We start from the raw sequence: 23,649 nt of genomic DNA, 5'->3' as shown, positions 1-23,649 counted from the left end.
CCCAGGGTGTCCTACAAGCCTGTCCTAACCCAGACAAGTCCTGTTGGCCCCAATTCATGCATCAAAATCTCCAAACCAACTCTGGCCTTTGCTTATCACCCCCACCCGTACCCCCCAGGCCATAGGTTTTCTCTGAGGACCTCTAGGAAGGTCATTTTGAAAATAGGCATGCAAGGAAATCAGTAATGATGCAAAACCAAAATAGAAAAAAAAAAAAATCAGTGCAAACAATCAAAAGGCAGGCCCTGAAAATAAAGGCCAAATTATAGTGAACATTCATCTGAGCACTTACTATGTGCTAGGGCCCCTGCTAAGTGGTTTTCATTCATTTAATCTTCATAATGAACCCATAAGCTAGATCCTATTATCGTTCCCATTTTATGGATGTGAAAACTGAGGCACAGAAAGGTGAAGGGACTGAGGCCAGGTTACCTGACCAGGTGTGTCTGGCACCAAAGTCATGTTCTTAACTACCTGGGTAGTTGGGCTGAAAGCATTTCAAGTTTTTCAAGTTTTCCACCTACAAATTTAGGGAGAACTCCCATGGGTCCACAGGAAGACACAGAGGAGGACATCTGTCACAGTGTCCTTGGGCGTACTAAGGAGTGGGAAGCCACCGGAGCACGTCATCAGAGGGCGCTAGGGGAGCTGGGTGCAGCCCCAGAGGTACTTTGCGGGAGGTAGAGGCCACAGACTGGGCGCACAACAGTGACGGAGGGAGGTCTTTAAGCACCACGCGGAGCGTAGCAAGTAAGATGCAGAAAAGAGGTCCATGGCATGACATCCCTGGGAAATGTGAGCTCCATGCACACTAACCAGTACATTCTTTATAAGAACACATGAAGCCCCATAGACTGGCCATGCTATGGGGAGGGCAAGATCCTGGGGACACGGGTGGGACCAGAAGTGAATGAATACATAGATGAAATAAAGAGCCCCAGTCTGAAGATTAGGGTTGACTCAGTCCCTCAAAGCTGCCGTCCACGAGGGGGTTGGGGAAGAATGGGTCTTGCCCCACTCAGCCTTGTGTGGCATGACGGCTTTCAAGGCTCTTCTAGGCCTAGCTTTCCTTTGATCGTCCTGGCATCCATCATGGGGCCACTGATTGCCAGGATCAGAGGCTTCTGACTGAGCCTGGTCCAGGCAGTGGCCCTCGAACCTGAGTTCACGTGGGATCACCTAGAGGGCTTACAAAAATGCAGATTCCTGGCCTCCCCCCCTACAGTGCCTGACTCAGTAGGTCAAGGGTAAGGCCCAGGAATTTGGTTTCTACAAATTTCCTGGGTGATGCTCATGCTGCTGATCTGAGGACACTCTCTATACCTAACAGGCTAGACAGAGCTGCACTTCTCGAATTTTAAAATATGTGTAAACCCCCCTCCCCGCCCCCACTCCGGGGATCTTGTTAAAATGCACAGTCTAATGTAGTAGGCCAGGGGTTCAGCCCCAGATGCTACACTTGCATCAAGCTCCCAGCTGGTACTGGTGCTGCTCGTCCACAGACCACATTTTTGAGCAGCAAGAGGCTATATCACTGGTTCACCCAAGTATGTACTTGTCAGATTCCCCAGTATTGCTTTTTTTAAAATGTAGATTTTCAAGTGTCTTTGCTGGAGACTCTCCATAGTTCGGAGTTGGAGGGCAGTGATCTGATTTTTAAAAGTTAGTTTGGGGAACTGCTGATATAGACAGCGAGTGAAGAGGGAGTAGAGTTCTGGAAGATTCCATGGAGGAGGTAGTCCTGGGATTGGAAAATAGAAAAGAGAGGCAAAGAAGAACACAGTCCCCTTTCACGACCCAGACTTTTGTACTTAAATATAAATGTCAGCTCCATACCTGGCTTTGCACTACCTACTTGCGTCAATTTATAACTCATGTTCTATTTTGGTCCATGTTTCCCTGGTTTATATCCCCACAACTGTGACTAACTCATATACCCAAAGAACAGCGGACCTGGGGCTGAATCCCAGCCCCAGCTCTTACTGGGGGACCCTGGGGGACCACTCAACTTCTGTATGCCTCAGTTTCCTCTAAAATGTAGCTAAAATAACAGCCTTGAGTGGGGTTGTAGGTTGAATGAGATAGAATGTGTGATGACTTCCCCTCTCTGTATTCAAGTCCAAACAGAAGTTGTCCTTATCATATTCTTGAGCATAGGGCCTAGGAGTGAAATGAGAAATGGAGAAAAGTCAGAGTAGGCAGCTGTGGACATCACGTCACTGTCCTATCTCTGATCGAAGAGTTATTTTCTACCCCCACGGGCTGCGAAATCATCACAAACTCTGTGGCACATTGGAATTACCTGCTAAGTGTTAAAAACTACTCATACTAGGGTCCTACTCCCAGAGATTCCTATTTAGCTGGCCCGGGAGGGCCTGGGCCTCCCCAGGTGGTTGTGATGCACAGCCAGGGCTGAGAACTGGGGCTTCGAGGCACCAGGTGGGCAGTGGCATTTCACAGCAGGTGGAGAGACACAGGAAGGGTTTCTCTCCTTTGTTCCCTCCCTCCTGTCCAGAGGCCACTTTGGCAGCAGATTTGTTGTCAACATAGGGCGCCTGGGTGGCTCAGTGGCTGAGCATCTGCCTTTGGCTCAGGTTGGGATCCTGGGATCCTGGGATCAAGTCATGCATTGGGCTCCCTGCAGGGAGCCTGCTTCTCCTTCTGCCTATGTCTCTGCCTCTCTGTGTCTCTCATGAATAAACAGTCTTTAAAAATACAAAAAGATTTGTTGTCAAGGAGAGGGTTGTGTCTAGTGTACCTTCCTGTCTGGTCAGTTCCCGGCAGGCAGGGAGCCACCCCAGGCTGACTCCCTACCCCTTTGTTGGCTCTGACACCTGGGCTGCAAAAGGCAGAGAAGACAGCTGGCAGGCAGGCATCAATAAATCTGAGCAAGTGGCCACAGCCCTGGGACAGGGGCAGGGAGGGGAGGGCAAGAAGCAGCAGGCTGGGGCAGACAGCTAGTGCTGGGACTCAGCTTATCCACCCTCCCAACCAGGAAGGGAGGGAAGACAACCCAGTGTGGACAGTCGGAGTGCTGGCTCCGAGTCCTGGCCAGCCGAGTCACAAAGGGAATACACACGTTCCAAGCTGTCACTCCTCAAGCCTAGCGCAGCCATGGCTGGGAGCGCTGCCCCCCACCCACCACCCCTCCTGGATCTCCACCCTGGATCTGTCACCCCTCAGTGGGCTTGTGGTATAGACAAGCTGACTATAACTCTCTGAGATCAAATGTACTCCTGGTAGTCAATGCATCAGTCTTCATTGTGCTTCAGGTGAGGCTTGGGGATCAGATCAGAGGTGGTTAACTCCCGTCTTATCTTTTTTAATCCTTAGGAAAACTGGTAATTCCACTGAAAGTCTAGTCCTCAGACCTGCAGCGTCAAAAATGCAGAACTTCAGGCCCCACTCAAACCTACTAAATAGATGAAAATCTCTATTTTTTAACAAGATCCTTAGCTGATTTACATTCATGTCAGAGTTTCAGGAACTCTGATGAGGCCAATGGTTCACAGCCCTGCCTGCACATTAGAATCAACTGGAGAGTTTTACAAATCATCACGCCTATCTAGGCTCCACCTTAGATCAACCAATTAAATACAATTCACTGGGAATCTCCTAAGTGACTCAAATGTGCAGCTGCCCTTTGGGGTGCAAAGGAGCAGAGACACGGTGAGTGAGGTGTAGGGACAGTCTGTGGAGGAGGGCAGGGGGCTGCGGGAGGAGGATAAGAAAGAGGCTCCCAAGCCATAGTACCTCTCGGCCTGGGCCTTCCCAACATCCTCCAGGGGCTGCTGTCCCCAGAGCCTGCTCATGTTGCCCTCACAGCCACTTACCTGCCAATGTCTTGCCACTAGAGACCACTGCCTTCTACCCAAGCTCTGGTCCAGAGGTCAGCAGCATCCAGATCCTGAAGTGCAGAATCGCAGGCCCCACTGGACCTCCTAGATCCAAATCTGCATTGACAGAGATGACCCGGGGCAGGGGTGGGGGGGTACAGGTGCAGGTAGATCAGGTGTATGTTAACATCTGAGAGGCACTGGGCAGCCTTTTGGCTTCTGCTGCCTCATCTTTGGATTCCTGCCCGTTCTATGACCTGCTACCAACTACTGACCCTCCCTCTATGTCTGAATATCAAACTCCTTGATACAGAGGAGCAAGAAAGTTCACCTGGTCACCATTTGGGGGAGGCTATGCCTTTAGGGGGACTACTGTCCCAAGGTGTCTCAGAGGCTGTGGTCAGGGTTCAGACCAGTGACTCCCTGGCAGTGCCCATCTTTACTCCAGGGCTGGGGAGCCAGGATCAGAGCAAAGCCACAGCTGTTTGGAGTCCCTGAGAAGAAGGTTGTGAGGCTTCTGAGGACCCCGTGAAGAGAAGGGGACTGTGTGGTCCTTGTGTGACTTCTTTCCAACTCTGGGGAATGATAGGCTGGCAGCGTTAGCCTCAGCTATAGGCTCCAGCCTGTCCCATGCTACTCTCTCATTTGTAGGAATGTTGTCCATCCCTCAAAGGATCATCCTTAGGCTGTGTCCCAGCCCTTCTATCTCCAGGCCTGGCCTAGAATTAGTATTCCTGAGATGAGCCCTACCAATTACAGACAAAATACACTGATCCCTGGGATTTTCAAAAAACTCTATGTATTACCCTCCTGTTTATACAACCAGTCCATATACTCCTCGTGAGCAAGACCAATGTCTACCTTCATTCATTGAACAAATATTTATTTAGCAACTATGAAAGGTGAGAAGGTGAGCAAGACCCAGCCCCAAACCCAAGGAGCTTGGGGTGCATGCGGGATGCAGATAAGCAACCAGGTTGTTACCTTGGTGGGCTCAAGGCAGCAGTATGGAAACTCATCTGAGTTGGGGACCCCTGCCTATTTGGTGGAGGCTGGAGGTCAGTAACCCCCAAACAGAAAACCCAGCAGAAACCTTTCTGCCCTAGCCAGGTGAGGAAATGGGGGGTGGGCAGTGTTTGTGCCAAAGCCAGGCCATCTGGTGCAAAGCTGTGACTCATCCTTTTCAGAATCATCACCCAAATGCGTTTTCTGAGTTCACAGGGGATCCTGGAGCTGCATGCAGAGAGGGCGTGCATCTGTGTACAAACACAGACCTTGGACTCCTCTGATCTTGGAGTGTGAAGCTATGAAGCTAACATTTATTCAGCCGCCCTCTTGGGCCAGGATGATCCCTTTAATCCAAGCAGCACCCCTGGGTAATAGAAACCTATCAGCATCCCTGTGTTGGCTAATTAGGGGATGTAAATAGAGCCAGGATGCAAAGCTGAGTTGATTTGATTCCAAAGCCCTTGGTCTTCCTTCCCTGTTGCTGGCACTCAGAAGATAGACAAATGAGGTCAGGGTGAGCTATTGGATGTATAACTGAGAGAGAAAGATATCCACCAGCGACATGGTTGAAAGACAAAGAAAGTAACCCCATTAGTAAATAATAAGAACATGCATTTCTTCATGGAACCTGTTCACAACTACCTGTCACATTTGGGTACCACCTTGCAATGTCCAAAAGCTATCCCTGTGCACCGCCTCACTGATTGCCCCAGCAAAGCCATGGCAGAGACACAGCAGGGAGAATGTGCATCCCCACTTGACAAAGAATGTGAGATGTGGAGAGGCTAAATGACTTGCCCATGCCCCTTGCAAGGCTCTCTCTTGCCCAGGGAGAGAGCTCACTCGTTTGTTTACCTACCAACCTTATTCCCTCAAGGATTTAAGAATACATCATAAAAATAGAAAAACTGCTATGAATATACTGTTAATCAAGATAAGGGGAAATAAAATTGGAATATCTTCCCTTCAGTTCCTGGTATACCCAATCTCCTTTTCTCCTCCAGGCCTGAGCAGGGGCTGTGACATCTGCCAGTAAGGAACACTGCTCCCCACCCACACACCTTCCTTCAGCTGCATCCAGGTCACCCTTCAGGTGTTGGTTTTCACATCACTGCCCCAGTCCTGAGTGTCTCCTTGGCGCACTTGCTACAGCTGTTAGATAAGTATTTGGTTATCAGCTTAAGAGGCTATAAACTCCATGACATCAGAGACTATCTTAGTTTGGGTTCTTCCAAAGCAGACCCTGAGAGGAGAATTCGTTTTGGAAACGATGCCAGGGAGCCCTGTTTGGGGACTGGGACCATGGAGCAGAAAATAGAAGGCCATAAAAGGTCAGTTATTTCTGTGGGCAGCCAGGGCTCAGCCTGCTGGGAACCTGCGAGGCGCTATGAAACACACATCTCTGTGTCCAACCTCCTCAGGGTCAGGGTTGCTGGGTATTAATACCTCTGCCCCCACCCCTTCTTTTAAGATTTTATTTATTTATTCATGAGAGACACACAGGGAGAGAGGCAGAGACATAGGCAAAGGGAGAAGCAAGCTCCCTGTGGGGAGCCTGATGTGAGACTTCATCCTAGGACCCCGGGATCACACCCTGAGCAAAACGCAGATGCTCAACCACTGAGCCACCCAGGTGCCCACCACAGCACTTTTAGTCACTGGTTGAGGGCAGCTCTCAGGAGAGGGTGGGAGGTCGATTCTCCAGCTCTTTAGGCCAACAAAGGAGAGAGCATCTCCAGTAGGCAGAGAAAGCCCTCAGGCAATTGGAAGGCAGGCTGCTGTACTGCTATGGCTCAAGGAGGTGTGGGCAGGGCACCATAGGTTCTGCTTCAAGGATCATACCTACTTACTTCATCTTTCTCAGGTGTCAGGTTATCATTAAATATCTGTTAGATGACTGGATAGGAAGAGGGAAAGTCAAGATCAAAGACAAAATGAGATCGAAGGTAGGCAATCCATGGAACCTTCTCAATGACAAAATATCCTATTCCTTACTCTGAGCTTCCTGGCAACCAAACTGAAGAAGAGTCAGACTGCCCAATCAGGTATCTGCTATGTAACTTAAAACAAGTCATTTAAGCTCTCTGAGCTCTAGTTTCCTCATCTCTAAAATGGGAATGTGTATCCATTATCTAGCACTACATACACACCACCTCAAAATTTAATGGCTTAAAAAAACAGATAAATTGAGCTTCATGAAAATAAAAACTTTTGTGCTTTAAGAAAGTGAAAGACAACCCAAGAATGAGAAAATATTTGCAAATCTAATAAGGAGTTTGTATCAGAATAGATCAAGAACCCTTCCAAACCAACCCAACCAAAAGACACCCAATTTAAAAATAGGCAAAGATTCGAATAGACATTGCTCCAAAGAATACATAGAAATAGCCAAAAAGCACATGCAAAGATGTTCAAACCATTAGCCAGTAAGGAAAAACACAAATCAAAAACCACAATGAGATTCCATTTTACCACCCACTGGCTAAAATAAAGACAATCACAGATGCTGACAAGGATGTGAAGACATTGAAACCCTCACATGTTGCTGGTGGGATTGCAAAATGATACAGCTGCTTTGGAAAACAGTTTGGCAGCCCCTCAAAATGTTAAACAGTTACCACATAACTCAGCAATGCCAATCCTAGGTATACACCCATGAGAATTGAAAACATATTTCCTATGTTCTAAAAACTTGTTTTATAAGTTCATGAAAACATGTGCATGAATGTTCATAGCAGCATTACTCAAAACAACCCAAAACAGAAACATTAACTGTCCATCAACTGGCAATTAGATAAACAAAATGTGGTATACTCAAACAGTGGAATATTATTTGGCAGTAAAAAGGAGTGAAATACTAACACATGTGCTATGTAGTGATGAACCTGGAGAACATTCTGCTGAGTAGAAGAAGCTACATATTGTGTGATTTCATTAATATGTATAAAGTGTCCAGAGTAGGAAACTCTATAGAGATAAAAAACAAATTAGTGTTTGCCTGAAGCTAGGGTGGTTGCCAGAGGGATGGGGAGTAACTGCTAATGGGTAATGGGTTTCTTTTGGGGATGATGAAAATATTCTGAAATTAGATGCTGGTAATGGATGCACAAGTTTGTGAATATACTGGAAACCACGGAATTGTATACTTTTCTAAGGGTGGATTTTATGATATATGAATTATATCCCCATAAAATTATTATTTCAAAATATTGGTGGCTTAAACCGATAACCATTTATCCACAAGTCTATAATTAGGACTGGACTTAGCTGGGCATTTCTTCTGCCACCCTCATCTGGGGTCCCTCCTGTGGCTGCTGTCATTCATCTGGAGGTCAGGTGGGCTTGAGGGATCCAAGACGGCCTCACTCATGTATCTGGCTGCTGACCCTGGTTCCCTCTCGGGGCACCTCAGCTTTTCTCCAAGTGGCCTCTCAACTTCTGTTAGAGTAGATAGGCTTCCTTACATTGCATTTTATGGCAGCAAGTGGAAGTTGCAAGGCCCCTTGGAATCTACCCTTGGACGTCCCAGAATATCGCTTCCAGTACATTCTATCTATCAGAAGTCACAAAATCAGCCAGGTTCAGGGAGTGGAGAAATAGGTCGCCCCTCTTGATGAGAAAAGTGGCAGAGTCATGTTGCAAAGGAGCACACATATGAGGGTGAATTATAGAATTATAACGACCATCTCTGCACGCATGAAAATACCTATTCCAAAGGGCACTTGGGAGGATTACATGTGATAGCGTATGTATTTCACAAGCACTTGGTGTATAGGAACGCTCATTGGGTGGTGGCTACAGTGAATATTAATAGGACATTACACCCTAATTTCCCCAATCCCCCGTGCCGAGAACAGATTGCAGACAGCAAAGCTGGAAATGTCTAGACATTGCATAGTGAGTGAACCCCTCCTTCATCATATGTGAAAACTAGGACCAGAGAAGTTACGGACCAGCTCAAAGTCCCTTACTTCCCTTTCTCACAAGGGATTCAGAGGTCTGAGCATGGCATAGGTCTTCTTTCAGCGCACATGACACATGCCCTCTGACACCTAGTCTCATGTTCTTCCTTCCAGACCAGTCTCCTGGCTCAGGCTGTACTGTAATCACAGTGCCAGCTCCCAGCAGGAGGGTCTTCGAGGGAAAAGATGTGCAGAAGGCAAAGTCTTGCCTGGGATGAAGGGACAGGAGTCCCTGGAGTTAGGGATAACTCAGATGTCACAAAATGACAGCCCATGGCTTGTGTTCTGTCACAGATATGTTGTTTGGCTGCGGTTTTACTTTTTTTTTTTTTAAGATTTTATTTTTAAGTAATCTCTGTACTCAACATGGGGTTCGGATCCACAATCCTGAGATCTAGAGTCACATGGTCTAGTGATTGACCCAGCCAGGCGCCCCTGGCCACAGGTTTTTTTTGGAAGTGTGACCAACATTTAAAAATTGAGAGATTTCCCATAAACAATTCAGGCTTATGGCTTTTTTCTGAAAATCAGAAAGATCTGGCAATGTTGAGCTGAATTTCCTCCTGGTAATACTGGCTGCTCTCGGGGAGGCCATGTGGTCTCTAGCTCACTGGAACCCCCATGGGTCGGGTCACTGTCCCCTGGCTGCCTGACATTTGAGTAGACATTTGAGTGTGTGCTCACTCTGTATCCAACCAAAGAGCACTTGCAAGGAGGAGTTGCACTAAATGAACTTTAAGTCCCCTTTTAAACAATCTTGGCTGGACTTTTAGAGGGTTTGTTTTGGGTTTCTTTTGCTTGCTTTTTAGAGGCTTCCAATAGCTTCTTTGGATCACTACTTAACCTCTCTCCCTAGTTCTGGCCTACCTACACCTCTCACTCCCCACCCCTCAAAGCTCTAAAAATTGGTGGGAGGTAGGCAGGAAGAGCAGTTGTGAAGCAGATGGTAGGTTTGTAGTACCACCTACCTTCTACTCCCATTCCCCACCTCCCTCCTTGTGCCCTCTTTCTCCTTAGGGACCTCATGTCCCCATGGTGATATTAGGGGACCAGGGTTCCCAAACACAAGTGATCAGGGCCCCACATTTCCTTCTGTTCCTTCAGGATCTCCTCAACCTTACCCACTCATATCAAATAAGGGATGAGGGGATGCTTGCTATCACAAGCCTTAGTCTCTCAAGGAGAATTCTTCCTGTATTTTAACAAAACAAAATGGAAGCCACCAAGGCCACTTGGGTGTATAGCAGGACTTTGTTCCCAAAGACTGCCAGAGCAATTGAGAACATCTCACTGCTAGGCTAGTGTAATACAGAGGATGGGTCCAGCAGGGGATCTATATGAGTTCTAGTCACTTATCTGAGATCCTCTGTGGTAGACTGCACCCTCATGCTGCACAACTCCAAGAGGCACCATCACGTGGTCTTGTGGGGGCATGGCACCCCCTGGAGTTGGGCAATGCAACAGCCCCCATGATGAGAAGGAGAATTAAATGACAAAGCACATGGGAAAATCCTACAAATATCAGGGATCATTATTTTTAGAACAACTGACCAGACCAGTCTTCTATGATGAGAAGCAGAAGCAATACCAGAAACTAGCCAGCATACACTAACCTAAAAAACCTAAAAACCTAAAAAAACTGCAACAGTTTCCATTTATTGAAAGTTTGGTATGAACAAAGCATCTCTTTGTTTATATAATCTTTACATAGCCCTCTAAAGTAACTTCACTTGTTATCCTCATTTTATGGATAAACAAACTGAGGCCTAGAGAGGCATCCTGGCACACAGAAGGCTTGCAAGAAAAAATAAAGACTAATATTTATTGAACTCTTACTATGAGTAAGGCACTGGGTTAAGTACTTTATATATATTAACTCATTTGACCCTTCTAACACCCCCACTTTACAGATAAGAAAATGGAGGTTAAGCATATTACATGCTCAAAAAGGACTTGTTTGAATCAAAAGGATTGCAAAAAAAAAAAAGATTTGATTATTATAGATATAACTGGGTCTGTGGATCTGGAAATTGTTGAAAGGAAGGACAAGATGGTTATCAGAGAGCTTATGTCATTTGCCCAAGCCACATAAGAACAGATTCAAGGTTAAAACTTAATGCCAAAGCTGATCTCTGTCCATGTGACATATAGAATTTTCCCAAGATGATAAACTGACAGGTTTTGAGCAAGGTGAATGGGGTTTAGCTAATTTCAGGGCATCAAGTGTCACACCCTCCTCCACTCTGTGCTACTACTGGGTCTGTGGGCATGGAGGGGTCTCATCCTATCTGCCCATCCCCACAAGACTCAGGGCTACCCACAGGCTGATGATTCCCATCCCTGGAATGATGACCATGGACCCCCTCCATAAGGCCATGCATACAGCGGGTCCGGCTTCCTCCACTGGTATCTGGAGGCTACACAGCCTACACTGTCTGCAGGCCCCTCCACCTAGTCACTCTATTCACCAGAAACAAAATAATCAATTCCTGGCTCCTCTGAAAAGTATCTAATGTGCTCTGAGACACAAGGCCTTGCCAAACTTCTGTTTCTAATAGTTAGCATTGCACTCTAGAACTTTGCCAAGAGTGCTGGGCCTTTTGGTAAACCACAGGATTCACTCAGAGCCCATGCTTGTCTTCTCCTGAAACTCTAGATTATTTCCACTGTTATTTCCGGCTCCCAGCAGTCCTGCGGTTGCCTGAAGAGGTGCCCCAGACTGTCTGTTTATGTCTTGGAGACTGTGTGAGCTGCTTTCTGTAGAGCAGGTGACAGTTGTGTCTGAACTGTTATTGCCAGGGCACTCATCACCGCAGCTCGAGTTGGGGGGCATCTCCCTTAGCCTTGCAACAGCTCTCAGAAACCCACTTGGCTTTTCAAAAAAAGCTGGCAGCTTAGTCAAGTTTATCCCAGTCACACTCCTTTACCCCATACATCTCTTCTCTATCTTCTCTCACTGTGAAGCAAGAGCACAGTTGTATCTCTCCACAAGACCCAGAAAATCCTCCAGCAAGACAGCTGGAGTGAGAGGAATCTTAACCAAATTCTCTTCGAAATCCCGGCTCCCCTGGCTTTTCCTCTTGCTTTCCCCTCGCCTACCTGTAGTGGGCCCCAAAGAGTCAAGAACACAGAATTTCCAGGCTGGAAGAGCTTCCATGATCATCTTCTGAGTGATGGTACAGCTTCTAACGATGGCAGCTTTGTGCTTTATGAAGGCCGGTCCTCCCCACAGCAGCTCTGCGAAGCGGGTGCTGTTATCACCATCCTGAGGAAACCAGGACACCAAGACGCTTAGCAGCTCCCCAGGGTCATTTGCACAGCTAGGAAGTGGCGATGCCCCAGTATCCATGGCTTGAATCATCAGCTAGACTCCTGGTCCGTGGAGCATGTTCTCCAAGGCCGAAGAAGGGAAGTCAGTAGCCCTGGGATCACCAGCTATTTAGCAGGACAGAAAGCTCTCCTGTCTCCTGACTTTGAGGAATGTGTGAGGAGTGTGGTCCCAAATAGCTAGAGTTTCAATAGGAATCCCTTTTACTGATGGAGCCCCTACTACAGGCCAGGCACTGTGCTAAGCTAAACATTTGTTCCTTACAAAAGCTTGGAAGCGGAGCATTCCCCTGGTGCAGATGTGGAAAAACAAGTCTTCCAAAAGTGGTTCAGGCAGCATGTAACGCTACACTGTAGGGTGGTTGCTTAAAGATTATTATGTTTTACAAAGATAATCATAAATACAGTATACATGCTAATTACATTTTTTCCAAGAGAGCTATAAAAGAGCCACTGTCTATGGAGTGCCTATAATTATTCTTAGATTCTCACAACAGGCCCAAGGGGTAAATATAATCCAGTGTTCAGAGGAGGAAACTAAGGCTTGTAAATATTGAATATATTACCCCAGGGGTTAGGAAGCAGCAGGGTGAAGATTCAAATCTGAATATGAGTCTGAAGCCTAAGCTCTTTAACCACTTTCTTCAAGGAGGCACACATGCATGCACTCACACGCACACCACACACTGGTGCTGTTTCTGGTGCTTGTGATCGGTGGATTGGAGGAGAGAAAAGACCGATCCCTCCAAAACGCATGGCCTGTTTGCCCTCAAGTGATAGACTCAGTCCCTATAAAACTGCAGCCGTGAGAATGCCACATGCAGGCCTCTCTGTCCCCAAGCATCTCTCCTATCAGAGCTGGAAAACAGCCAGCCCCCAAGCCACTGCCTTAGTAATGTTTTCGGTTTGATTTGCACCCACTGAATTCACCGAGGCATGATTTCTTTTCACAGCCACCGGAGGCCCTGGTCCTAGACCGCTGGATTTTCCTCCACTCCCAACCACAAAGGAAATAGAGAGGACACGAAGGAAATTTTGAACCTGTTTGTGAGCAGATCTAGAGCAATTCTGAGTGCAGAGTGGACATTCTTAAAGTCAGTTGGGGTGGAGGAGGGAGGCTTCACGAGGGCATGGGGTGGGGAGAAGAAGGTGACTGCAGGGAGGGGCTGCAGGGGTGAAGTCATTCAGCAGAATCAACAGCACATACCCGGGACTCAATCTCCCAAAAACCTTACAGGAGATGGGGGGGCAATTTGAACTTGTGATGTGAAAACAACCCTGAAAGCAACCTGTAAACATGCACATAAAATTCATTATTTCAAGGGCACCTGAGTGGCTCTGTTGGTTAAGCGTCTGCCTTTGGCTCAGGTCACGGTCCCCGGAGTCAAGGGATAGAGCCCCCACATCTGGCTCCCTGCTTAGTGGTGAACCTCCTTCTCCCTCTGCCCTTTACTCTGCTTGTACTCTCTCTCTCTCACTCACTCTCATCTCTCAAATAAACAATAAATAAAATCTTTTTTAAAAATTCATTATTTTTTTTGTCATAGGGATGCTACTAAGGACACTGTCACCCAGTTGGGGACCTCTTTCCAAAGCTCATAGGAATTTCTCTTAAAAACTAGAGCTAGATGTAAAAGCTTCTGGAGTTCAAATAAAGTCTTTGAGCTAATACTATTTGAACTGCATCAAATTCCTGATTCTGCTCATGGTGGAAGGTTATGTAATCTATCACCACTGGGCAAAGCTGGGTGAAGATAACACAGGAACTCTCTGTACTGTTTTTGCAACTACTTACAATTCTTAAACTATTTCAAAATAAAAATTATAAACTGTAAAAAAAAAAATACTAGAAAGAGAATCACTGGGCGGCCCTGGTGGCTCAGTGGTTTAGCGCCACCTTCAGCCCAGCGTGTGATCCTGGAGACCAGGGATTTAGTCCCACGTTGGGCTCCCTGCATGGAGCCTGCTTCTCCCTCTGCCTATCTCTCTCTCTCTCTCTCTCTCTCTCTCTCTCTCTCTCTTTCTCTTTATCTCTCTGTGTGTCTCCCATGAATAAATAAATAAAATATTTTTTAAAAAAGAAAGAGAATCACTTTCTCTAAAAAAGATCTTATATAGATAATATATAGAAGCATATAGCTTCTCTGATGGTGACAATTCTGCTACAGAATAAACTTCTATTTTCCTTTGGCTACTAGGAAGCTCAAATTTAGAATTCTTTCTGGAAGAAAGTTTCTGGAAACTCCAAGGCCCTTATGGCCTATATATTTATCTTCTTTCTCCAAATGTTGACTTTATATTCTTTTTTTTTTAAAGATTTATTTATGTATTTGAGATAGAGAGAGAGCATTGTGTGGGAAAGGGGCAGAGGGAGAAAGAGAAAATCTCAAGCAGACGCCCCGCTCAGCACAAAGCCTGTTGTAGGACTCATTCCACGACCTGAGATCATGATCTGAGCAGAAATCAAGAGTCAGATCTTTAACTGACTGAAGACATCCAGGTGCCCCTTGACTTTCTATTCTTACTTCTATTTCCCTCCTCTTGACTTTTCATCCTTACTTTATATTATCATTATTTTATTGTACATATTCCTTGTGAGTGACCTCAAATCCTTTAGGGAAAGAAATAATGCATAAATATATAAACTAATAAAATAATTGACAGCTGGTTATGAGATATTCTTACATTTGGGTTATTTTTTTTAATCTAGGATTTCTATTTTGTTATTACCTTAAAGTACTTACCTAATATCAGTTCCCACCAGCCCCCAGCATAGGATTTTTGCCTGGAATTACATGCAGGTGTCCTGCACATTGAGAGTTTCAGCCTTGGTTAGAACTGTAGCAGGCAGAGGGATGCTCAGCTGAGGAACAGCACGGCATTTCCCTCAGGCTGGGCCAGCCTTAATCTTGTTGTCTGTCTGCAAGCAGGTCAACCATCACAAATTGCCTTTAGGTGTTGGAAGTTGGAGGTCCTTGGGACAACCCCTACTCAATGCAAATACTCCTCAGGGAGGGACATTTAAAAGCTACCTAGAAAAAAGCACCTTTTGTGAACAATTGTGAGCTACACACTGCTCCATGCATACTGTTGTTCTAATTTATTCCACTGTGGTCTCACTCAGAACTCTCAGCAGATGAAATGCAAAGCAAATACAGAGCATCTTATTCATCTGCAAAGGAAGGAGGGAACCCAGGCAGGCTTAGGGCAGAGGTGGTACCTCACACTCCCACCTATCCACCCAAAAACCAGCAGAGGGGAAAGGCCAGGGTAGCTTAAAGCTCTGCCACTTACCGATAGTGTGAGCTTTGATAAGTCTTGCCCACTCTCGGAGCCTCAGTTTCCTTATCCACAAAATGAAGTAAGGGCCAAAGACTTATTTTAGTGTAAACAAGCAGTAATATGTGTAAAGGGCCTTAGCCCAGTAGTATGTGGCATATTACTGGCACTCACAAATGTTCAATCCTTGCCTTTCTTCAAGAACAATAATACTTAATGTTTATTATGTGCCAGGTGCTATGCTAGATTATATGGATACAAAAATAAAGAAAATAGTGTTCTTGCCCTTAAATAAATGACAATGTGTGTTCATGGGACACTTACTGTGTACTTTATCCTATTTTAGCCTTAGAATAGCTCCACGAGGTTAATGATGTCATTCATTCCCATTTTACAGGTTAGAATGGTTGTTTGCTGGGAATGGTGGCCACACCTCTCAAATGCTATGAGTGAGGCATGGATAAAACATTGCTCTAGGGATTTGAGTATTGGAAGACAGTGGACAGCACTATTGTGAGGATGTGATGGGTTCTCTTTACATGGAAATTTCAAGCAAACCCAGAGAGCTACTGAACTGGGGGAGAGCCATCGGGCTAAAGGAGCCCCAGCCAGGGCTTACGGAGTGAGTTAGAGGATGTCCAATGCTCCTGTAGTCTTCTCTTCCCATGCCCTGGTTCTCTTCCCTGCAGGTGTCTGCAGCAGCCCCCCTGGGACAGCCTGCCCACAGCCAGCATCATCCTCTGTTTCCACGACGAGGCCTGGTCCACCCTCCTGAGGACGGTGCACAGCATCCTTGACACGGTCCCCAGGGCCTTTCTGAAGGAGATCATCTTGGTGGACGACCTCAGCCAGCAAGGTGGCTATGGGCTCCTCCCGGCTCCTCGGGTGGGCCTAGACCCTGGGTTGGTGGGGGGTGGGGCTCCCATGCAGTGTGGGGTTTGGAGCCTGTATTGTCAAGGTTCCCTCCAGATGAGGATTCAGGTACAGGTAACTCATCAATGAAGAGCCCTGAGACAATGAGTAAGGAAGTGGGGGGAGAAGACATAGAAGGCAAAGCAGCCAGGCAAGGCAAGGTGGTCCTGGCAAGGATCTCAAGGGGGCCAGTCCAGCCTGATCCCAGGGTTATCTCTCCCAGTCTCAACTTCCATGCAGTCCAATATGCTTCTCCTCAAGACACTCATGTATCATGGCAGGGTAGCCATTCCTAAGCGCTCACTGCCTCCTAGACACTGGGTGAAGCACTTGATGTGTGCTAGTCACTAAATAATTCCTGTTTAGCCTGATTTACTCATTTTCCAGACAAGGAAACTGAGGTCTACAGAAGAGAATTGACCATGGCTGAGTCATGCCAAGGGCAGCAGAGTCAGGCCCAGAGTCCAGACTTGCAGAATCTGCTCAGATGTTTTCCACTGACAAGAGATTCACTACTAGGGTCCAGCCCGTTGCATGGCTGAGTTGCTAAAAGAAGGTGGAGACAAAAGAAGGTCTGTGGTTCTCAAACTTGAATGCACATCAGAATCACCTGTCAGGCTTATTAAAACACTGATTGCTAGGCTCTGCCCCAGAGTTTCCTGATCTGGCACTGAGTCCACAAATTTGCACTCTAACAAGATCTCAGCTGATGCGGATACTGCTGATCCATGGATGACACTTTGAGAACCACTGCTCTTCTTTGCCTGGGGCCTCAGGTCTATGTTTTTGGCTCAACAAAATGGCCTGTGGAGGCCCCCTCTGGTCCTGTGGGGAGAACAGACTTCTCCAAGGGCAACTGAACATTTGCTGAGATAAAAAATAAAAACTTTCTAGGGGGAATGACAGAAAACAGGATCAAGTGGCCACATACCTCTGTTGGTTCTTCCAAAGGTCCTCATGTTGAGAATTTGTCCAGCTGGTGCATAGCAGCAGGTCAAACTAGCCAGAGGCTCTGGAAGTGTGTGAGGTCACTGAGGTACATATGGCTGTCTAGGCCATATGGCTGTTGGCCATTAGGCAAAATGGATGAGCAGTTCCTGGGCTGGTCTGGGTTGGCTGATGGAAGTGTCCTAGGGCAGTGGGGATGTCCAATGTTCTCAGGATATTCTTTTTTTTTTTTAATACTCTCACTAAGTTTTTTAATAAGATTTTATGTATTTATTTGGTAGAGAGAGAAAGCAAGAGCAGAGAGGAGGGGGAGAGGGAGAGGGAGAAGCAGACTCAACGCTGAATGGGAAGTTCAACTTGATGCTCAATCCCAGGACCCTGAGATTATGACTTGAGCCAAAGACAGATGCTTAACCAACTGAGCTGCCCAGGTGTCCAGTCCTCAGCATCTTCTGCTTTCACTTAGCCCTACTTGGAGTGTGGTTTTTGGCCTCATAATCCAATGAGGCCACTCTATTTCTGGACATTACATCGCATTCCAAGCAGGAAAGAGTGAAATGCAGATGGGCAGAGGTCAGCCAAGTTTGTCCTTTTAGAAAAAATTAGTAAAACAATAGTTTTTCCAGAACTTTTTTACCTAATATATTTCCACCAGAGTTAGATTAAAAGGCTATTACTAACAGCAATGGGGTCTCAGTAGATTACTGTTTTTAGCTGTCCTGAGCAAAATCAAGTTTCAGTTAGTAAGGTAGAAGGGGAGAATGAATGTTGGATAAAACAACTAGCTGTGCTCAGTACAGTGGAGCCACTGAGGGGCTGGTTCTCACACAATCAAGTTCAGAAATTTTAATAGCTTTGCTAACAGAGGGCCTTCTCTAGGGAATGGACTTGGAACTAACAAGCTTGCCAGAAAAATAATTATAAAGTAATAAATTGGTATAATACTTTATCACCAAGAAATTCAACAGCCAATGACTGGGAATCCTTATGTCCACTGCTCAGGACAGTTTCTTCTGTCTTCAGAATAGTCTTCCTGGGGAGCCATATACTGCTCAGAAGGCAGCTCTCCAGGGAGTCTGGTGCGGTTTTCAGGTGAGGCTGCCTGAGCCTTCCCCCAAGAGCTCCTTGGAGACCCAGCCACCAAAGTAGCAAGGCTACTACACATGTCCCTGTCAAGATTACCTCTGGGCTGGGGAACTAGAGACATTCTTGCTCTTTGGCATAGTTCTCTTCAACACACATGTACTAAGTGCCTACCATGGGCCAGCCCTGCACTAGGGATCAGAGCAGTGGAAATGCATGAGGTATAATCCCTGCCTTTGAGAAGCTCTTAGTTCAGAGGATGGGGACCCCATTTCCAAGACTTCATGAAGGGAGGACACTACTTCTTTGTGAATGCTTTATTCCTTCTGTCTTGACTGACTTGGTCATCTTGGTGTATTCGTGTGTGTGTGTGTTTGTGTGTGTGCATGCACATACAACTTTTCTTACCTTAAACATAAAACCTAATAAAAAAAAGCCTCTCTCTTCCTTTATCTCCTATAGAATCATTGTTCCTAAAAGAATGTCTAGACTCTTGTCTTGGTTTTTCATATCCCACTTTCTTTTTGACCCACTGCATTGCCCATCCATCCCTACCACTGCAATGCGACCACTTTGGCCAGTCCTACCAATGACCTACGAGTGGCCACATTTAATGGATCTCTGGATTTGACCTCCTTGACCGCTGTCTTAAGTCAGATTTCTTAGAAGTGGAGCCTGAGATGGGATTCATGTGCTTGTGATTTTTAGGGAGTGTTCTGTCAGGGGAGCCCTGTAGGAGAGTAGAGGAAGGATAAGAGGCAGAGGAAGGAACTGGGCCAGGTTGAGGTTTCAGATGAAGTCTAGCCATACCCTGATCCCACAGAGAGCTCAGTAGTGCAAACTGCACCTCAGAATCTGTCCTCCCTTGAAGCAAAGGAGTGGGCTTTGGTAACCCTGCACTAGGTTGGTCATTGACCCTGGGCACCTGGGGCCAGAGGTGGCATTCTGCATAACTCTCTGGCATTTACAGAAGAGGCAGTTTTATACCCAAAGGAATGTCTCCAGAGAAGGGTGCAGACTAGTTAGCAGCAAACCGATAGCTGCTGGGTACCTGCAAACCAAATCAAACCAGTAAAAGGAACTATGGGGCATTTGAGTAGGGCACCAACAGTATCTGCATAACCTCACTGCTGCAGTTAGAGAAAGCAGGCCATTTCTCTCCTCTCCTGGTTTGATCACACCATCTCTCCTGGTTTTTACTGGAGGGAATACCAACCACCCCAAATTACTGAAGCAACTGACATCTTAGCAGCAACTACAATGTAATGTATTGGGTCTTAGGACCCTTATGCTCACTACAGCTCCCAAGAGAGAATTGATGACAAGAATCCTAGGGATGGCATCACAGTCTCATTGGCTATGGCATCTGTGTCCCCAGTGACCACAACTCTGTTGATTCTAGGACAACTCAAGTCTTCTCTCAGCGAATACGTGGCCAGGCTGGAGGGGGTGAAGTTGCTCAGGAGCAACAAAAGGCTGGGTGCCATCAGGGCCCGGATGTTGGGGGCCACCAGGGCCACCGGGGATGTGCTGGTCTTCATGGATTCCCACTGTGAGTGCCACCCAGGCTGGCTGGAGCCTCTCCTCAGCAGAATAGCTGGTGACAGGTAACTTTGCCCTTGGGGTCTGGGGAGTAGAGGTGGGACTGGAAGAAATAGTTTACAGCCCCAGCCACTCACAGAACATCTATACACCATTGAAAAAGGCCCCAAGTCTCTACCATTAGAGAGCAACATGTTTCTTTGTTGTTGTTTTTTTTTCAGATGTTTGAAGTTGAGCCTTTTCCAAAGCATAGAGAGGTAATGTTGGAAGGAAGTTAGAGGTCCTCCAGTCCATCTGCCTTGTTCTCTAGATTAAAAAACAAACAAACAAAAAGAAAACAAACAAAACAAAACACTGGGTCTTGGAGGACAGCTTCTATTAAGTTGCAAATACTCCTGGATAGGGTAACATTTTTCTATAGTTATCACTCTCTTTAGTGCCTAAGTCAGCAATTTGTTTTAAAAGATTTTATTTATTTATCCATAAGAGACACAGAGAGAGGCAGAGACATAGGCAGAGGGAGAAGCAGACTCCCTGCAGGAAGCCTGATGCGGGACTCCATCCCAGGACCCCGAGATCATGCCCTGAGCCAAAGGTAGACACTCAACCACTTAGCCACCCAGGTGCCCCTTAAGTCAGCAATTTTAATCAAGATTGTAATATAACCTGAGAAAAAGTCTTTATATTTTGCTCATAGGTACTTACCCTTCAACAGAAGGCACTAGACTCTGTGATTGCTAAACTTCCATCAAAAACCAGCATTGGTTTTCTGGATGAGGGGTCTCTAATGTTATAACCAATGTCTCAGGAATGTGAGATCATAGAGAACTGCATTACACACCCCTTAGTCAAACATTCAAAATTTTTCTTTGACCATTTCTCTGTTCTTCTTCCCCTATCCTGCTGTCATTTGCTCCCCACTTCTTTGTTCTCCTCATACAGTTCCTAAACGTGTCCTGTCGACCATTTTCCTCAATCTGAATATCCCACAAAGGAAAAGCAAAACCTGGTGGCTAGCCCACCTGGGACTCCCTCAGACATACCCTTGGGGTTTGCAGAGGTGTATTACACGGTAGGAACTCAACAAACTATCACTTCTGATGATGCCCTTCCAGATAAGGCTGATGCCAGAACCAAGCCTTATGACCCCTATTCTTATACTCCTCCCCACGGTAAACATTCACTGTCTCCTTTGATGTTGGGGGTGACAACGTATAGGAAAGACATTTCTGGATGAGGAGATAGAAGAATATGCTGGTAGAATTAGCATTATCCACTAGATAGAGGAGGTTGCAAGCAATACAACGTAAATTGTTAACAGTCCAGCAATTCCTTTTTAGTAAAGAACAATCGGAGCTCAAATGAAATCAAGGATTAGTTTTGCCCAGTACTGTGACACAGATTACTGCCCATTCCTGGCTATTATCTCAGAAGATAAGGAGACATGTATAAATCCAGAACCAGGACTGGGACAAGCAAACATGCAAACCCTACAAACTGCCATCTTGGATTCCGTCTTCAAAGTCACAATGACTGTGGCGTGGGAGCTAAAGTTGATCCCGCCTATTCCCCATCTAATTCCCATCCCTGTGTCATAGACAGATGGCTTTCGGAGGGACCTGTAAGATCACCTAGTCCTATCCCATGATTTCACTCCTGAAAAAAAACTGAGTTCAAGAGAGGGCAAGAAGACCCCTCAGGGTCACTCAGCCACTCAATAACTAGGCTATTTTCTGTGTTTCTTTAATGCAGATGTTTAGGAACTCAAGAATTGATATCATTAAGCCTTATGTATGTATGACTGTTGTAGACTGTTTTCATATAATTCTTCAAAGACCCCCGCCTGTGAGATGCCTCAGGCAAGTACTTCTGCTTTGGTTTCGCAGAGTTAGTGGGGGCTCCACGGGGTGAAATGATCTGTGGGGGCACACAGAGACTTTACAGCTGAGTCAGGTGTTCTAATGCTTGGTCTCCTGCTCTTTTTGTTGTCTAAGAATTATTTTAAGAATTGGAGGAGCTGATGAGGGAGTGATATTTACTCATCCCCCTCCACACCCTGATTGTGAGACATGTGTTAAAACATTGATTAGAATGAGGCCTTCATGTCTGCTTCTCACATTGGTGCCATTTTCACAGATCTGGAGATTTCTCACTCTAGGCTGAGAGAGGAAGACTTGGCAATACCTCAGTGTCCTCAGCTATAAATAAAATGGGGCTCCCTGAGAAACCTTCCACAGTTAAGAGGTGGGTCTGTGAAATTTTCATTTCCTGGGCTCTTCCCTTCCTCTCTTTATCAAATGTCTCCCCTCTCCCTCTCCTTCCCTTTCATTCTTCCTCTCTCCCTCCCTCCCCCTCTGTTTCTCTCTCTCTCTCTCTCTCTCTCTCTCTCTCACACACACACACACACACACACACACACACACACACGGCCTCTGGTCTTAGACCCATTCTGGTTTGGCTTCCTCTTCAGGTCCCCTCTCTCCTATGGTTTAACTATCTTTTTGTCATCCCATGCCTCATTCATAGCTTCCTGTGTGCCCTGTTTTCTTTGGGACCTAATGTTCAGCTTACAGGCCTTTGCAGGTGAGGGTCTGAAAGAAAAGTCAGTTCTCTTGGGTCTGAGTTCTCATCCCTTTCCATTACACACAGTGATGCTCTGAAAGCTGTGGCTGGCGGGGGAGTGCCCCCTATTAAGGTTTGCTTAGTCCTACAGCAATTTTGCTCTAGTGTTTCCTCCAGCCTCCCATGGCAGCTCAACTCATGTAAAGCAAAGCTGTAGAAGCCATTAGGCACAGCTTCTAATAGCTGCTACTCTTCAGGAGAGGAAAGGGGTCCCAGCTGCCGCTGATGCTCATGGCAAGAGATTTCGGTCACCAGGTGAGGACCTATTGTGCAGAAGATAGACAAAGGTCTTTAAGAATTTTCATTAAAAATGTGGAATGAGATGATGAGTAACAGGTAATAAGCCACAAATCAATTATGTCAAAGAGTCATAACTTCCTCAACATCCTATTCAGAGGGTTCCAGGCCTAGTTCCTAGCCCTGGTTCCCTGCCCCTACCCACAGAACAGGTCTATAGAGAGCCATATGGCAACTTTGTATGAATTGGTAAAAGGAATCCCTTCTTCATTACCCTTTACTCTCATTTCTCAGAACATGTGTCATAATACATTCATTTTTTTAGAACAAGCTACTTTAATGCTAACTGCCAGAAATTTTAGAATTATGCAAATTTACAATGTCTATGATATTTGAGGCATTCTCTAAGTTTGGGCAGTGCACAACCCACATAACTGTACATAGCAGCCCCAGACAGAGTTGCTCAAAGAGCAGTTTTTAGAGCAGTGTTAGAGGTGCTGATTGGTAGTTGGTTTCCATGTAAAGCAACAAAGATGAAGATCAAGGGTAGCTGTTGTTCCAGGTGCCACCTGTCAACTGCCTTGTGCTATATGTGAACTCTAATACCCACGCCACAGAATGAGAGTCACGGCCCTAGAAAAATGAAAGTTTCCAATGGAGAAGGGGCAGTCCCTTAGTGAAGTGCTGAAAGACAACAACTCCTGAGGGGTGATGCTGGCTCCAGAGGCTGTCCAAGCTGTTTTCCATTTGAATTTGGTCTGGTCCTCTATTTTTGAGACACATAAGCCATCTACTTATAAATATGGATTTGCCGTTACTTTCCTCCTATATAATGGGTTATAGGGCTGAGCCTGCTCAATGGGGAGAAGCAAGGAGGGACAGGGAACAGACCA

At 46.1% G+C, this 23,649-nt stretch overlaps 1 protein-coding gene across 6 annotated transcripts in view; it reads left to right on the top strand.

The window, feature by feature from the left end:
• Positions 1 to 23,649, top strand: part of GALNT15 (polypeptide N-acetylgalactosaminyltransferase 15) — a 48,501-nt gene that overhangs the window by 4,348 nt on the left and 20,504 nt on the right. For 3 of the 6 annotated variants that reach the window (XM_041733692.1, XM_041733695.1, XM_041733696.1), the window contains 2 exons: positions 16,102 to 16,268; positions 19,758 to 19,962. In XM_041733692.1, coding sequence (XP_041589626.1) covers positions 16,102 to 16,268; positions 19,758 to 19,962 — 372 coding nt within the window. Of the gene's footprint in view, positions 1 to 16,101; positions 16,269 to 19,757; positions 19,963 to 21,725; positions 21,757 to 22,033; positions 22,142 to 23,649 lie in introns of those variants that run through there. The other 3 variants (XM_041733693.1, XM_041733694.1, XM_041733697.1) reach the window with 3 other exon arrangements.

The sequence above is a fragment of the Vulpes lagopus genome, chromosome 19 (genome assembly GCF_018345385.1).
Source record: "Vulpes lagopus strain Blue_001 chromosome 19, ASM1834538v1, whole genome shotgun sequence".
NCBI lineage: Eukaryota > Metazoa > Chordata > Mammalia > Carnivora > Canidae > Vulpes > Vulpes lagopus.
Note: the sequence above shows the minus strand (reverse complement) of the source record. Positions and strands in the feature narration are given on the sequence as shown.